The sequence below is a fragment of the Acanthopagrus latus genome, chromosome 18 (genome assembly GCF_904848185.1).
Source record: "Acanthopagrus latus isolate v.2019 chromosome 18, fAcaLat1.1, whole genome shotgun sequence".
NCBI classification, from domain to species: domain Eukaryota; kingdom Metazoa; phylum Chordata; class Actinopteri; order Spariformes; family Sparidae; genus Acanthopagrus; species Acanthopagrus latus.
This window is the reverse complement of record NC_051056.1, coordinates 30238694-30255684: the sequence shown is the minus strand read 5'-3', so window position 1 is coordinate 30255684 and position 16991 is coordinate 30238694. Positions and strand designations below refer to the sequence as shown.

The 16991-nt window shown below is 41.7% G+C and overlaps 1 protein-coding gene across 5 annotated transcripts in view; it reads right to left on the bottom strand.

Moving 5' to 3' along the window:
- Window positions 1-679: 679 nt before the first annotated feature.
- Window positions 680-16991, bottom strand: part of LOC119007843 (relaxin receptor 1-like) — a 50640-nt gene continuing 34328 nt past the window's right edge. For 4 of the 5 annotated variants that reach the window (XM_037077762.1, XM_037077763.1, XM_037077765.1 and 1 more), the window contains 12 exons: window positions 16702-16773; window positions 16346-16417; window positions 16112-16180; window positions 15928-15999; window positions 15099-15170; window positions 13379-13450; window positions 12147-12218; window positions 10872-10943; window positions 9667-9896; window positions 4420-4830; window positions 3990-4208; window positions 680-2711 (listed from right to left, as the gene is read on the bottom strand). In XM_037077762.1, coding sequence (XP_036933657.1) covers window positions 2287-2711; window positions 3990-4208; window positions 4420-4830; window positions 9667-9896; window positions 10872-10943; window positions 12147-12218; window positions 13379-13450; window positions 15099-15170; window positions 15928-15999; window positions 16112-16180; window positions 16346-16417; window positions 16702-16773 — 1858 coding nt within the window. In that variant the 3' untranslated portion in view covers window positions 680-2286. The remainder of the gene's footprint in view (window positions 2712-3989; window positions 4209-4419; window positions 4831-9666; window positions 9897-10871; window positions 10944-12146; window positions 12219-13378; window positions 13451-15098; window positions 15171-15927; window positions 16000-16111; window positions 16181-16345; window positions 16418-16701; window positions 16774-16991) is intronic. The other variant, XM_037077766.1, reaches the window with a different exon arrangement.

Below are 16991 nucleotides of genomic sequence, written 5' to 3'. Positions count from 1 at the left end.
ATATAGGAGCCATCCCAGGTGACTGTCCACAGGTGACTGTTTACAGGTGACTGTTTACAGGTGACCACATACTGTTACTGTTGGTCCAGAGGTCAAGCCATCAGGCATGTTGAGTTTAGCCTCTGAAAGTACCTTGTTATTTTAAATTTAGTTCTTTTAGTTTTGAAAGAAGAGTTTTCCAAATGCTTTATCTGACAAAAGTTAATGAGTGACAGGATGTTATGTGTGTAGGATCTAACAGTACACGTTATTTGACCCCAACCTTTTGACAACACGGACCAGACATGAGCTGTAGTTCTGCTGAGATATATGAATTTATGAAGCATAGTACAGGCATGCTGAAGCCAACACTACTGTGTCGTGTGCATGGAATATATATAATTATTAGCCTTGTGATTTTGTAATAAAGAAGTTTTTTTGTTTGCAGACTGCAACACAACCGTCCCGAGGCTGCGTGATCCTGAAGATGTCACGCTAACTATGATTTTAACACTTTTCAGAGGCAGAATGATTTTTATGCTGCTACATTTAACTGACAGCAGAGACGAGTGACTTTGAAAATCAGCATTTGTTGGCTACAATTCTTTTACAGTCAGCTGATGTTTGTTTGTGGTATGTGGTCGCCAATCGTGAAGAAATAACCAATTTCAGTCAAATAATAAATACGTCACCAAGCAGACAAGAGGCATACAGTATTTATTTTCCACATTTCAGTCAAGAAAAACCTCTGTACACAAGTCAATACAACAGATTCAATGACAACACATTTAAAAAAACAAACAAAAAACAAATCCCAGAACACTATCAATTGTTAGCCTGCAGATATAATGAATATATCTCAAGCAAACTGCTGGCGTCTCTTCAGCAAGTATAGAAACATAAACACAAATAAACACATACGATGAAGTCACAATTCATTGTTCAAATAAATTACACAGCTCTGTGTTTGCTATACATTCATACATTTACAATGTCTGAGAAAGTCCATTTCCACAGGAATTAATAATTCATTGGACAACGTGTGCACAGAAGAGTTTATGATCACTGTACAAATGTCTCAAATGTCAAAATGTCTGTACAGGCTGAGGTCTCGGTGTAAAAATATGCAGTGGATGTTGAAGCGAGGCTGGAACCCTCAGACCCGCTGGGGAACGTCTCGACAGCGTGTATAAAAAAACTATTTAAACTCGCTACCTGTGTGGCTGCGACCCGCTCGCCCAGCTTCCTGTTTGTACCTGCCAAGAGTGAGTACATTCTTTGTATAACATACTGGAAATATCTCAGACATTACATTCAATATTTCCCAAAAAGTGTTTTTTGGAGTTAAACTCTCTTCACTGCTGAGATGAATGAACCTGAATCACATTTAAAGCCCAACCTTCAGTGGCATTTTTATCATATTTCGTATTTTTCTGAGTCATTTCTAATATTTTTTTAAACAAATAACTTAAATGTCATATTAATAACATTTGTATATCTTTTTTTTTTTACATTATTACACATCTACAGGGCTTGTAAAAAAGTATCTCTTTTCCTTAAAAACAGCTTGATGACTTTAAATTTTGTTTTGTTTATGTCCATGTAAGAATTGTGACAGTTGTTGTCACGTGGTGTCCTCTGTGGTTCATCAGCAGTCAGGAGTCCTGGTTGTCACCAGTTTGTAGATAAAAATGTGAAAATGAGATGAGATGTACAGTAACAGGCCGGACGCGCTCGACGCCTCTGCAGCGACCGTGTCTGTTTACAGGGAGTCTGACTTTGATAATCATCCTGCAGAAAGAGCGAGAAAGTTGCTTTGCAAGACACTGTTGTGTTGTCAGTGAATGCGATGGAGGAGGAGAGATGGAACATTTAGTCACTGGATGTCAACAACTTCACAACAAGAACAACTTCAAAATTAAAAAACACGTCAGGTGTTGCTAAAATGGAACAATGATGTATGACTGTATCAGAATCATACTTCGTCCTCCATGCTTGGCTTTATAGGGTTGACAAGAGTAACGTGGCTCCTTTAAGAAGAGGGCAGAGTGTGTGTGTGTGTGTGTGTGTGTGGTTGACCGGAGAAGAGGGAAAGTGCAGCAGTGAAGTTTTATGTTTGAGTGACAGCTATCGCTCTTCCTGCTTCTATCCAGGCTAATGAAGTTCTTTGTTCTGGACCGGCAGTCTGGTTGTGATGATGATGGATCACGTCCCACTACCAACCACAGCCCCGTGCTCGCTGATACTGGCTGCAGCCGCTGTAATCTGTTGAGGTGACTCACACAGATGTGTGTTGATCCAGATGACCTAGATCAGTTCATTTTTCTCTGAGAATAAGTGTGTGTGTGTGAGTGTGTGAGGTACTGTTTGCTTCTGTGGGCACACTGACAGCACCATGTGCTGCTTCTGTTGCTGCTGCGTGCACGCCGTGATGTCATTGTATCCATCGTTGGCGTTTTCCACGGGGGTGAGCTTGGTGAGCGTGCCTGACTTCTCCAGCGGATCCCCCGTGGTGAGGCCGGGGCTGTTCTCTGGCAGCGGCCACATTTCCTGCCAGGTGAGCGACGGATGATGAGCGGCGTGTCCGCTGAGCAGAGGTCTCTTCTGTCTGTAGTTCGCCCATACCTGCAGAATGGTCTCTTTGAAAGGCCGCGTGGTCAGCGTGTAGAGGATGGGGTTCAGGGCGCTGTTGATGGGAAGAATAAATATGACCACCCAGGAGCTGATGGTGCCTGAGGAGAGAAACGGCACAGGCAGGAAGAAGTAAACAGTCTGAACAAAGTCTGTGTTTAAAGATTATGAAGTGTAGTTGTGCGTTTGGAGAATATAGAACATTTTCAATCAAAGCCATTTATGCAATTGGTAAAAAGAAACCCTTTTATCACTGCAGGGGACCTAATTAGGGAGCCATGGCTCACCAGGTGGTTTATGTAATGGATTCTGCAGAGCACTAAAGGATCATTTGGGTATACAGTGCACACTATAAACAAAGAGGCGGCAACAGTAAATGCACTTCACACAATGATGACTACCTGTTAAAAAACCTTTTAAAACTTGGTGGAAACACCTCTTACACATGGATATGTAACAACACACAGAAGATTCAACATTTTAAAGAAATAGTCCATTTAAACGTCTGTTTTGAGCACTTCTCTCCTTGCAGGCTTGAAATGTGGCTCTAAACAGTTTGTAGCTTTGCAGAGGAGGAGAGATGTCGTCACTCAGCCAAGATGCCAGAATGAAATGTTGGCATTTTATGTTACACTATGTGCTTACCACCGGAATATCATGCAGGCGGGTGGAAGTGAAGGCATGAGTAGGTGAACGACTGTCACGCCAGTGACCACTGTCCGAGAACCATTCGATATTTTTAACATGACGATAGTGACCGAACCAAGTCAGACAAAACATAAAGAAACATAAGGTTGCTACAGCAGGACATGTTGCCAATATTTAATCTGGTTATTGGGTCGTGTCACAACAAAGCTGTATACTTAGTTACACTTATATACTTCTGTGTCAGAGCTCCAAAGTTCAGTCGAAGACCACAAGCACACTGCTTTTGGTTTTTACCTCTGCCTTCATTAATTTTAATAAAGGCTTTTGTTTTGGTCACTTTCATCCTTTTTTCTCTCAGAGGTAAAAATTGTGTGCAGACATTTATATTTTCCACTGGAATAGCTCCAAAGTTTAGCTGGAAATCGTAAATTTGGCAATTTACTGGCAAAGCAACAGATATTTAGAACAAACTGAGCATGAGAACCAACAACAAAAGGTTGGATTACGCTGCAGTAGCTGTTGCAGAAGTTTCTTTGGCTATTGTGTTTAATGGAAACCAAGATTTATTTGCATCAGTGTCTGTGAAGAGAAGCAGACCACAGCTGTGCAAAAAAGCAGGCCATAAACTCTCAAAGCCACTGTGCAAGCCCGCTGACGGGATGTGTTCAGTACTCAAAATGTCGACCTTCAGTGAAATATTCCTTTTCGTGGTTAGAGCATTTCTACTGTACCGGGAATCTCCACCTGCAGCAGTGAAAGGATCTTCAGGATGAAAATGGGGATCCAGCAGAGGGAGTCGGTGATGACGATAGAGAAGAACCTTTTGGCGATGGTCACCTCTTTCTTGATGTGGTTGCTGTATTTAGTGGTCTGAGTCCCTGTTCTCTGGATGTTGTAGAACATGCTCGCGTAGGACAAGACAATGATGAGGAACGCCACCAGGTTCAGACCTGCAGAGACACATTTGGTTAGTTTCTGGACTGCCACAACTGCAACTGCTCCCTTTTGCACTGCGGACGTGGAGGTTTGCATCCACATGAAAGTAAATACAAACACATTCAATAAATAATGAGACTGTGTCTTAAAAAAGCTTTAGGGAGGAAGTTGATGAAGAAAAACAACACAAAAAAAGCTCAGACTTTTGCAAGAACAAATTCCCACCCAGAAAAATGACGATGGAGTAAACATGAGCCCAAAGCGTCTCCGGCTGCTCAGAGTGCAGCGGGAAGCAAACTCCATTGGTTCCATAGAAGTTGCGAAACAGCCCCTTGCAGACCAGCGGCAGGAAGGCGACAATGAAGCCGAACACCCAGATCCCGAGGAGGATGCTGACAGTTCGTCGCCATCCGGGTGTCAAGTAGCGGAAAGGATAGACGATACAGATGTATTTCTCCAGGGTGAGGTAAGTGAGCAGAAGCACCGACACCTCAGTGGACAGCATGGCCAAGGAACCGATGACCTGACACTGACTGCTGTCCATCCAGGCTTGTGCGTGCCGGTTGTACTCGCCGCGGAACTTCAGATCATACGCGCCGATCATAAAAAGGTAGATTCCCATCAGCCCGTCTGCACCTGCAAGAAAGAGGAGCTCAAAATTAGAAAGTGTTCAGATTGTAAAGATGAAGCTTCCTGAAGATCACCGTCTAATAAGGCAGGTCCTGTCAAAGAAAACAGCAATGCAGCATCTTCAAAGTGAGAACAGAATCAAACCAAACACGGTAATGAAAGGATTCTGGTCTGTGACATGGAAACAGACTAGCAGAAGATGGCATCCAATCAACTTACACGAGAAGAAGAACCAAGGACAAACCACTAGATAACGTCATAATCACTGGAGGAAGTTAATTGGAAAGAGCGCGGAAAACAATCTGCTTGGCTGCCAGGAGAGAAAGACTGAAATGTCACTGAATACGATCTGAAAATAGTTCTGCACCAGGATGTCTATTTGATGAATATACAGTAGATAATCAGTTCCCCAGTTGTCATCCTGTACACAGTGTTTGATCTCAACCCCGCTGAACAGCTCAGCCATAATAAATTCAACCCCCGGTGACTGCAAACATGTAGGAATACAATTGTGGAATGATAACTGCCGGCCAGTTTCAGATGTATAAATGATGTGTTTACACAGAGAGAGACTGTATGTGCAGCTGTACACACAAACATGGTGTGTGTTCCTGCGTATACATGCTCAACACCCACAGGCTTCTATAAGCTGAAGGTCATAAATCAATGAGATAAAAAGAGAATGAGGAAAAAGAAAACGAGGCCAATTTGGGAGAAATTGCATCTGGATGATTCATCTTTTTCAGCACAGCAATGTGTAATGATTTATGTGTGTTATCTGTGTTATATGAATTATCAGTGGCTCCTAAATACTCAAATATCACAGTTTACACCCCAAAAGCAAAAACAAAGAGGAGAAGACGCTGGCTCTTTCCTCTGATGCTCCCTTTTCACTGGGAACAGCTGAAGAAAAGATGCTGCCGCTGGTTATCACAGCTTAGCTTAGCATAAACACAGTAGACAGACACATGCAACTAGTCTGGTTCTGTCTAAAGCTAACAAAACTTATAAACCAGCATCTCTGCAGTTTGGTGCCTGACTAACTCCTAGGCAGGAATACTGACCTCCTCCAAACTCCACTAGTTGCAACTTCCCCAAAAATGGTGAATTTCTTTTACACTTTTAGCTTTTTTATTTGGATATTTAGAGCGATTTTCATCTATGAATGGCTGCAGTGTTTGAGGATGTCGCAGGAAGAGTTCGGCGGTGGTTATAAAGGATAAAAAGGGAGGTGTCGATGTCTATTCATGGAGATTTATGGATGAATGAGTCATTAGGCAGTAGTTGTGCACTTAAGTACACAATATCAAGGGAATATATGGGGTTTTAAATGTACAGTGGACAGACCGTACTGTACATCCATGTCTCTACTAGCATGCTGTTGAGTTTTAATCCACACAGATGTTTCTTCTTCTGGTCTGAGGCCTTTCAAAATTTCCATTCTCAAAACTCTCGCCTACAAAAAGCTAAAAAACTCAAAGAAAAGTAATCAAAACATCCCAGTCCCACATGTTGTCTTCTTTCACACCTACTCTCTCTGCCCGTGGCAAATTCATCACAATGTTTTGCAGACACTTTGTCACAGCAGGCGCTGAATTCACAACTCCCCACTGCTTGATGAGTCGCTGTTTAATGTTTAGCTCTTTGATAATATAGACAATTCATTATTCAAACCCTCTTGATAGTAATTCCTTTGATATGGAAGAAATACTACAGCTCATCAAAAAGCATTTTTTATTAGACACATATCATCATTAAAGCATATTTTTATTGGTTTATTTATCTGAATATTCCTCACGTGAAGCAGTGTCGGAGGTGAAGCTTTCCTAAACGATGCTCAACACACTTTTTAGTGCGGACACATGCTTTTAAATGCCATTCAACGTAATTATTTTTAATGCAGTGATGCAAAAGACTTTAATATGAAACTGCAGTGAGTACATCAAAGTGTTAAAGATTAAAGTTAACCTCTGGCTGACTCAGCTGGCATCAAAGCCCGCTGAGTGCCCGCTCTGTACACTCACAGGGCAGCGAGGATACAAGAGGCCAGCGCTCTGCTGCACGGACGGACTCCAGAACGAGGAAATTGTTCCGTGAAAAAACAATTGGTGCAAGGAAAGGAAAGGTTAGATACAGAGAGGTAGAGAATAATAGGTGATAAATGCGTGAAATTATCCTGGAATCTCAGCGTAACGTCAGGTAATAAAAATAAATTGAGTAACCACAGCTGTTCAAAGCTCAGCATGTAAACTCCAGCTCTGAACCACCAGAATGCTGGTGCTCTTTCCCAGTCCTGCCGGCGTGACGAGAAAAAATCCATTGTTGTTGAAAATAAATTTGTCTGCGTTAATTAACTGAAGCTCTGTTTTTGTCTCCTCTCAGCCAACAGAAATGTGTGCTGCTGTCTCCAGTGTCATTCTGGTAATACACTTTTAAAGGTCGGCATAATCCTCCATGTTCAGTATGGATGCAGCAGGAGACAGAGCAGATACTGACTTACTGTCAGTGCATGTAGGATGCTTAAGAAGAAAAATCCCAATATATGCACACAGTCATATACATATACAATAGTGTGACATTTATTCCTTACATACTTTATGTTTTTATGTTATTTTTCTCCCTCTGTGCAGCTGCTAGTCAAAACATCCATCTCTTCCGCGGTTTTCTATACCAGCGAGCTCCTTTAAAAGGTCCCATATTATACTGTTTTTCCATCAACTTCACACAGCTGTCAGAGGTCCAACAACACTGTATTTGAGATGCATTGCCCCAAACCCAACCAGCTGTCTGAAAGTCGCTCTACTGAGAGCAGCTGTTTCTGTGCCTGCACCTTTAAATACTAATGAGCTCCGTCTGTCAACACCTACTTGCCTGCTACACGCCAATCTCAGGAAGACGATGCCTCTTATGCTAGCGGCAGCATGCTCTAATGTTTTACGGTGGATGTATATATGTATCGCTATGGCTTACAGAGATCTTTTCGTTCAACCATACCAGTTTTACCCAGAATGTGACCCAGAAGGAGAGGCTCCTGAAGAAATACAGACTTTGCGGCTGCAGCAGGACGTTTCAGAATGGTTAGTGTGTCTGAATAATGTTAGTTTGTCCGTATGTGTTGGTACATTTACTACCACAAAGCTAATGGCTAACAGCTAGCGAAAGCTGTGTTTGTCTCCAACACAGTCTCCAAACTCTTGGACACTGTTTGCATCGTCTCTGTCTCCAGTCCAGCACGTTTCCAGACATTTTATGGTGACAACCAAGCTCCATCGTAATAACATTAACATTAAACTCGCTTCAAACTCCATTGCGGACCAAGGCGGAGCTAACTAGTTAGACAATTTCCAGCTGACTTCACCAGACTTGTAGGCAACTGTGAATACTATCGAACCGTAGTGACACTGACCTGTGGCTCGGGTGCAGTTGCTGGGTCCGGTATGGTTGGTACTGATCCTTTTACGAGGGTCAGTGTCGAGGCAAAGCAGCTTTGTACTGACCCTCATTACTGAAGCAGTCCGATGTGAAGTGATTAGCACACACACACAAGCTAACACGAACCGCAGCCGACACGTTGTCATTAAAATATGAAAAGCAACCACTGTCTCTTCTGTTGCTCTGTAGCTGGGACAGAATATAGACACTGATGTTGATTTATACAACCAACAACAGAGCAATTTGCGTGTCTAACTCTGAGTGACGACATTGTGAAACACTGCTGTCTCTCTGCTGGACACACCGAACTTCACCTCGGAGATGAACGCCTCCTCTCAGATATCTCCGATCAGTGTGCAGAGGAGGCCTGTCTATGTAAATGACTCCTTTCATTACGTAACGACAGGAGCAGATTCTGAACGGAGCGCCGTGTCACTAGTGGGTGGGCTGCAGAGACCATGCAGGAATCACTTGTTTTCCTCATTCTGGGAGTTGGTAGGCTCAGGGAGGACCAGCTTATATATGTAGAGACCAGAGAAAATGTGTTTTTCATAATATGGGACCTTTAAAGGTGGATTTGTTGGCTTTATATTCTCTTACAACAGCCTGTCACAAGTTCATGTTCAATGAGACTCAAGCTGAATGTGAATCAGAAGCTGCATTATACAATGTGTAGCACACAAGGCCGAGGCTTATATCCAACCCTACCTGCGCAGTGTCACTATCTTTAATCTTTAGATATAAATTCTGCTTTAGGAGCTCCCTCTCCCTGTGAACAGCCTTTGTTCCTCCCTCAGCACTTATCTGTGTGCCATCACAAAGCTAAGCTGTAGATAAGGTGGCATATCCAAACACCACACGGATGTATTTTTTACAGTAAGCCAACAGATTCTTGTGAAGTATTTTCAGCATCTTGGTTTTTGCAAATGGTGTGCAAAAATCACATGAAATATACCTCAAAAAATAAAAATAAACCTTTGGAAAATACTGTAAATCAAACTGACTAAAACCAGGATTGTAATCTTGGTAGATTACTCCATCGACCGCCGCCCTCACAGGACACTTATCTTCCAGCAGTTCACATAATTATGTGTTATTAATAATGTCTCTTTACTTTTGGACGGCAGATTTTCGAATGAGATTTTGTGACTTTTCCACAGTTTTATTCATGAGGATATCCAACAGTTTGTGTAATATGAAGTCAGCATTGATTAATCACACTGGGAACTAATTTCAATCTTCCTACTGAGTTCATGTTTGTTTACTTCACAAGCAGGAAACTAAAGTGGTGAATATAACAAGTGTTCATCAGGCAAACAGCCACCATTTCATCATATCTAAAAAAAAAAATATATGTGCTACTATCCATGTATGTGTAAAATGAATAAAAGTAGTTATTTCAATTCTTACAGCAGAGGGAGATGATGCACATGGCGTGGAGTTTGTTCTCCGATCGGATGTATGAGCGCATGCAGATGACGAAGATGTTGCCGAAGCAGGTGGTGGCCGAGACGACCCAGACGAAGACCCTCAGCACGATGTTGGCCAGAAGGTCCTCGAAGGACGAGATGCCATCGGTGTTGGGCTTGCAGCTGCGCACATGAGGAGCGTAGCCGCAGTACTGGAATTTCTTGAAGTAGCTGCGATGGTAGATTAAAGAAGAAAGTCAGTTTGAGCAAAAGAAAAGGAAGTGTATTTACTTACAGCTGCAAGGTTTTGGGGGGATTTTACAGCAGAGGGTGCTGCCACAGAGAAAACACAAAAAAGATCCGGTGACGTTGGGTTTAGATTTAATTTTGAGTGGACAGCAGGTTGTCTGGCTTTTCAGACCTTCATCACAAAGTCTATTTGGATGGAAATTGAAACCTTTCTTCTTTCACAACATGTAGGTATCATTTTGAACTGTCTGCTGAATTAATTTAACAAATGTTTAGTTGTGATCATTCAGCCAAAAGAAAAGAAAAGGAAAAGAAAAAAAGAAAGTCCAGTCCAATCACATCACAAAAGAACAAAAAACCCAATCACTTCACAAAAAGTTTGGGTTTTATTTGCCCTTTTTTGTTTTTGAGATATTTTAAAAACACTAGAAGTGGTGCTATGAGCTAAATGCTAACGAAGCCATGCTGATAATCTAAAACCCTCAGGCAATTAATAACGTGATAATGATAAGCAGGCAACTCTCACCATGGTCACTATCTAAAACATGGCTTTAAACCGAACATCCTAAGAGTTTTGCTTCTGTGTGCTCACCTTCCAGATGGTGCTGGGGTCAAAACCTTGACACAATGTCTTTTCAGGAGCATTGTTCCATCTAACAATTGCATTCTTACTTACTGAAGCTTCAATGAAACTCCACGTAACAAAGAGAGTGGAAGAGCGCCTGTGAATGTATACAAAAGGTCAAACGGGCATTTATTTCTCTCTCTGCTCGAGCTGTTTCATTCAAAGAAACGATGGATTACACTCAGGCCGACTCCACATATCTCTCAGCTGGAAGAGACGTCTGACGATCTCGATAAGGCTCGCCGCTAGAAACATGTGACAGGCTCGGCGTGGACATGGCGCTCACATGACCGGGATTAACAGCAAAGAATTGAGCACAGCACAGTACTTACATATGAGTCAAGTATTTGAGAGGTTCGAACATCCTCCGTTGTATGTTTTCAATTTCTATTCCCTCTATGCTCCTGGAGGATAGAGAGACATATTGATTTAGTGTTAGAGAGACACAATACAGTACATATTGATCTGTAACTGCACACTAAGAGGAGAGTCTTCACCAGAACTAACAGATTCTTTTTAAAATCAGGAATTCTACATAAGCCCTGATACATTTTCTCTCATCTGTTCATTCAGATTGTGAGTTTTGTGTGAGCTCATGTTTGTGCATCGAAACAAAGAGCTTCACTCAACACATCATTTTCAAACACTGAAAGACACAGATGCTGTTTTTTTCTTTTTAAATCTAATATCCTCACCCAGGTTCATCACACATGTCTGGATGTTTGCTGCTCTCCAACACAGAGCTCATCAGAACAGGTCCTTCTTATTTTAACCTTAAAGGGATATTCCAGCGTAAGTTTAACCCATGGTCTAAAACACCGGCAAAGCCAGCAGATGTTTGATGCCTCGAGCTATGTGCTCTATTCTATTCTATACTCTATCTGTACTGTTGCTGAAGTTTGGAGATGTTCTGAGCATTATTTGTGGCTTTTTGATAGCAGTTTCTTGGTGGAGGTGTATGCACAACATATTGTTATCGTGCAGTCTTTTCTGAGGTTGCTAAAACTACGTAAGCTAGCGGTCGGAAAACTTGATCTCTCGATGGGGGGTCTTACTCTGTGTCACGGTGTGTTAGACCATGGATTAAATTTACACCGGAATATCCCTTTAATGACAGAATAAATGTGGGCAAAGTGGCTATGTAAGCAAATTTCTTTAGGTTGCAACTTCAATTTTCATCTTGTGGTGAAGCGGTGCTATTGTTATGGGTGAGGAGAACATCATCTCTTAACTTCACATTCCTCCTTTGATTATCACAAAAAATAGCCAGAAATCTCCAATAAAACACAGTTGTCCTGAGGTCTTATTAAAATATCTGCTGGTGGCAATATTAAAAATGCTGCGATCTCTCATCAAAACAAAAAGTCAGGTGATCCACAACAAGTTACAGTTGCAGTCTTCTCACCTGTAACTCCACCTCCACCTCCGGATATGAAAGTCAGGTCATCAACATGATATTACAGAAATATGCCAGTGACACGTACAAATGTGGACCCGTCAGTGGTTTCCAGAAACATTACCTGGCAGATTTGTATTCTGCTGTTTCTCTACAGCAACACATTTTCATATTGGTTTCATGAATTGACCATTTAGCAAGGCATACTTACAATGACTTGAGTTTATGGAGTTTGTCAAAGTGGTCAACACGGAGCTCCATTATAGGATTATATGATATATTCCTACAAAACAAAGACATAAGGAGAAGGAGGTGTCACAGCACCTTTCAATGCTCAAGGCCATGTTTCCATCAGAGTGACAACCGAATATGATGTGATTATTTGAAACGCCACAAAAAAGCAACTCAGATGCGTTTGCATCAACTGATTTGGAGCGAATAAAACAGGCTACTCAAAGCAGCGTTCCATCAGAGGTTGGCAGTGTAGGGTTAGGGAAGCAGAGGGAATGGAAACAAAACCAAGTGAAGGACAACTGATGCTAAAACTCACAGAAGAAGAGGGAGAAGAACAAGAAACAAAACCTTGGGGAAACATTTCAACCGATAAGGGGATAATCTGGGAGGATGCATTCTTCTTCTTCATCTTCTTCGGCTGCAGGCAGCTGATCAGTCACGTGAGTTAAATCTTTGTTACGTCACAACTTATTCTGAAAAGACTTTCCATCTTCCATAATCCAAATTTAGTCTTTCACAAAAACTAAAAACACCTCAGGCTGCAAAAAACCTTTTCCGAAGGTGAGGAAGTGTTGCTGTTTCCATCAAACGCATAACCTCAAAATGTGCATAATAACACCTTGATGCAACACTGCCATGACTGGCATTTTTTTGCAAAAGACATTGAGTGTTATTTACTCTCCACAGCCGGTCCTGTGTTGGATTAATGTCGCCTACCGACAAACGAAGGAATTACAGGAAAAAGATGTAACCCAGCGCAGTTTTCTCTCTGCGATTACAGTCTCACTACACAACTCTTAAACCAAGTCAGAGGATTATTAAGTTCAGGAAACAGAACATCTTTCAGCTGCTTCACAATAAAAGCATTCAGCAGGGGAAACAACGAGGGGCTTTTATTATGAAGCAGCAGCAGGAAACGCACTGTGTTTGTAATGTTAGTAGTGACGGCCGGCGCCTACAGAACAAGGTAGGTGGTGATAACTGTCTTGGAAAGGATTACAACTTATTTACTTACATATAAATAAAACAAAAGTGTAAAAATGCATCTATCTTATTGCAATGGCACTGAAATGATATGTGCAGTAACTTTACTGACAACACTTTCAGTCACTGACAGCACAAAAGACAAACACTACTAAATATTAATAGAGGTTATAAGCTTGCACACAGCTTTATATATCCGATTGTGTGTGTGTAAACGGAACTCACAGTTGGAGCAAATCCCCCAGTAAGACGAAGAGATTGGGAGGGATCTCCACCAGCCGGTTGTTGGATAGATCCCTGCGAGACAAATCCACATCATTTCCTCAAAAACACAAGATGCAGACAGACACTGGTGTACAACGCTGAGTATCTGGCAGGAGTACACAGAACTACACAGAGCAGGAATAATCCGCCCTCTGTAGCATTTATAGGTTATAATATAATTCACCTCCTCGTTGCGCCCACACAGCTGTGGGTTACATTTACGGATGGAGAAGGCTGCGATGACAATGATCGTAGCAGCAGGGAAGCGCGTGACACTCAATAATAGTCTGAACTCTCAGAACATCGTGTCTGTCCAAGTTCTGCTGATGATACTTGTGTACAGTTCTTCACTGCACACCGAGGACGAACGTCCTAAGAGCCCTTCAGATACCTTAACTGTCCTGGATATATGTGAGTTCTATTAAAGTAAAATGAAACACAGAATACAGAAGGTTACAGTCAGTATCCTTCAACATGTCAGATTTAGACTTGTAGGCATAATGTCTTCATGTCTGTTCATGTTCAGTGTGGTCCGACAGTCTTCAGCTGGGGGACGAACGGTCACACTCCTGTTTCTAAAAGACAGTTTAAGCATTCGCACTCTTTCCATTTAAAATAATTGCACTGCTCTCAGATGCACACAGATGTTTAAATCCTACTTAATAGGATTTTATCTCACAAGTCATCTTGCCTCGACTAAAAAATCTCCACAAACTGTTTGTCAAAATCAGCAGAGATCTCAGGGGACTGTAGAACAATAGCTGTTGAAACAAAAGAGGCTTTTAATGGCTACGAAGTGTTTGGAAAGACACAGACATAAAGAAACACAGCATCACATAGAGACACACAGTGCAGTAATAAAGAGTGTGAAGGTAAAGAAGTAAAACAGCAAGTTCTGCAGACACATCTCACAGCTCTGACTGCATGAGCTCAGATAGATGTCTCACACTACGACTGCAGGGATTGTGCATGATTTCAAACAATAAGGGGAAATTGAGTATAAGATAACAGGGCAAAGAACGTGTTTAGAAAGCTTTTTTCTTGTCATTTTCTTTTCTGAATGACCATTTTCCTGTAAAATGTTTCCCTCAATAACTGTAATTTGTATTAATGTGTCTGCTCGTGGTGGTCAGAGTGGAACGGTCGGCGGCTCTCTCGGTGACAGCAGACCTCCTCCCCTGCTGTCCATGGAAGCTCATGTTGAGTTCAATCTGCAGATCTTCAGACAGCTTGTCTGCTGCTCATTAAAACCAATTACTGACTTATCAGATCCTTTGGGGGCCACATGGATCCTCCTCAGGACTCAAAGCGAGGGGGCGGAAATGAACTAATGGTCACCGTTGACAAAATGGTGTTTGTTCTACATGTAAGCGCAGTGGAGCTGGTTTGTCTGACTGTCAGGTGTCGATTGCAGCTATAATTGTAAAAAGTTTTTACAACTGAAGTTACTGCAATGTTCACATCTGAAGGCTCGACAATAAATGATAAAACAATGTGAGGACCAGAAGAAATCAAGTCGCTATAAACACTTCACAAAGTTCATTTACTATTTTTCTTCATCTTTGTTGCTTCTGAGACGCGTTTCCACATTTAAGTTGCTTATTTCCAGGCACAGTCCTTAATAGTTGTGAAATTGTTCCTTTATAATTTTAATCTGCACAATCAAACAATGATAACTTACAATTCTCCCAGCTTCGGCAGCACCCAGAAGGCCTGCTCATGTATATGGCTGATCCTGTTCCGCTGTAAAACCCTGCCGACACAGACGAAACAAAAAAGATCATGTTACAGCTGTTTGACCTCCCTCATCCTATTTAACTCAGGCGCTGGGTGAGGCTGAAGCTCAGGAAGGTTAACATTTGATCATACGTGACACTGTCACTGTGCTCATAACTATAACATCATCAGGGATGGTACCAGGACAGCAGTTAGAGGAAGTTGTTGACTCGTGTTTGCTTTTAACAATATATTATAATTATCAGAGAGGCTGCTCTCAGTATGTTAAAATGATTGCATTAAAGCAGCAGAACTAAAAGCTGTGGTTATAAACTTGACAGGACAGAAACAAAGATGTGTAGACGATGTCACTGCGACTGTATCTGACTGTGAGCGTCCTTAAGTGTGGAAGAGCCCAGATCATTAATTAGAATGATCCTGTTACATAATCAATGAAGTCAAGCTGCCGTGCCTGGGACGCACTAATCTCTCCTGCTGGTGGGGGATCGCTGCAGGCATTATAATCAATATTTTCCTCAGATATATATAATAATATATAGATAAAAATAGATATATCAATGCACCTGTCTGAAATGAATGATTATGTTATATAACTGAACTAAATTCAGGGAAGACTTCTCAACCCTTCATCGCCCGCAGCCATTTAATTAATTAATGTCAGCACTGATTCCACGCTGGTGTCTTTATCTTAAACTGATCTGCAAGAAATTCGAGCAAAAGTCCAAACAATTAAAAGCTAAAACTTTGACTGAACTGTGTGAATGTGTACTTACAGAACTGTCAACATGCTGCACGAGTGCAACGAGAGATTTCCAATCGTTTCAATGAGATTTCCCTCCAAATCCCTGCAAGAAGCACGTCATGAAACAAACACACGAGACAGAGACAGTCCATCAGGAGACACGTCGCCGCTTTGACGAGACAGCTTTTGATTTATTGACATCTGACCGTACTTACAGCCAGTTCAATCTCGGCATTTCCCGACAGATGTCATCCAGCTTCGTCAAAGAGTTGTTCAGCAAAACCCTTTCAGTCAGAGAGACGCGACATAACAAGGGGCAGCGCACTTTCCATCAAAGCGAGAGCACTCATCCATCTGATCTACACAGCCTCTCAACACCAGACTGTCTGATCGTCTCAGAGGACGTCACACAAAATGACAATAAGATGAAACACAAAGTAAAAACTCACAATAGAACAAGCGAGTTCAGTCCTGAGAAGGTCATCGAGGAGATCTGATGGATGTTGTTGTTTTCCAGGATTCTGCAACAGCAACAACAAAAGAAAAGTAGTTTCATCCTCATTTGGAAAACAGTGATTCAGGAGAAACGGCCCCGCTGAAGATGAATGTCTGTTATAAAAAGTCAAACAAATCTCCTTTTTCAGTTTGAATTATTTATGACAAAACTTGACTTTCCTGCTGAGGTAAACCTAAATCTACATGAAGTAAAATAACTCATATGTAAATCTGTGTGTATCTATCTCATATACAAGCATTTTCTTTTCCCTTGTTGCTGAAAGTTTGTCTCAGGATGGATTTAACATACAGCCACTCCAGCTTGTGCAGGTCCCGAAACACCCCCGGCATCAGGATGGATATCTTGTTGTAGCTCAGATATCTAAGAGAGGAAACATGGTGACGTTTGGATGGTTACATCAAAAAACAAAACCTGGTTCCAGTCGGTGGTAGTTCCTGGAGTATTCTGACTGCATTCAGTAGTTCATACCTAAAGTTTACAAGCTGCTTGTTTTTGGTTTCTATATGAACTCCACACTTTCACCATTTATGTGCAGATAACCTTACTTCGATAAGGACAGGAAACCAAAACGATATCAA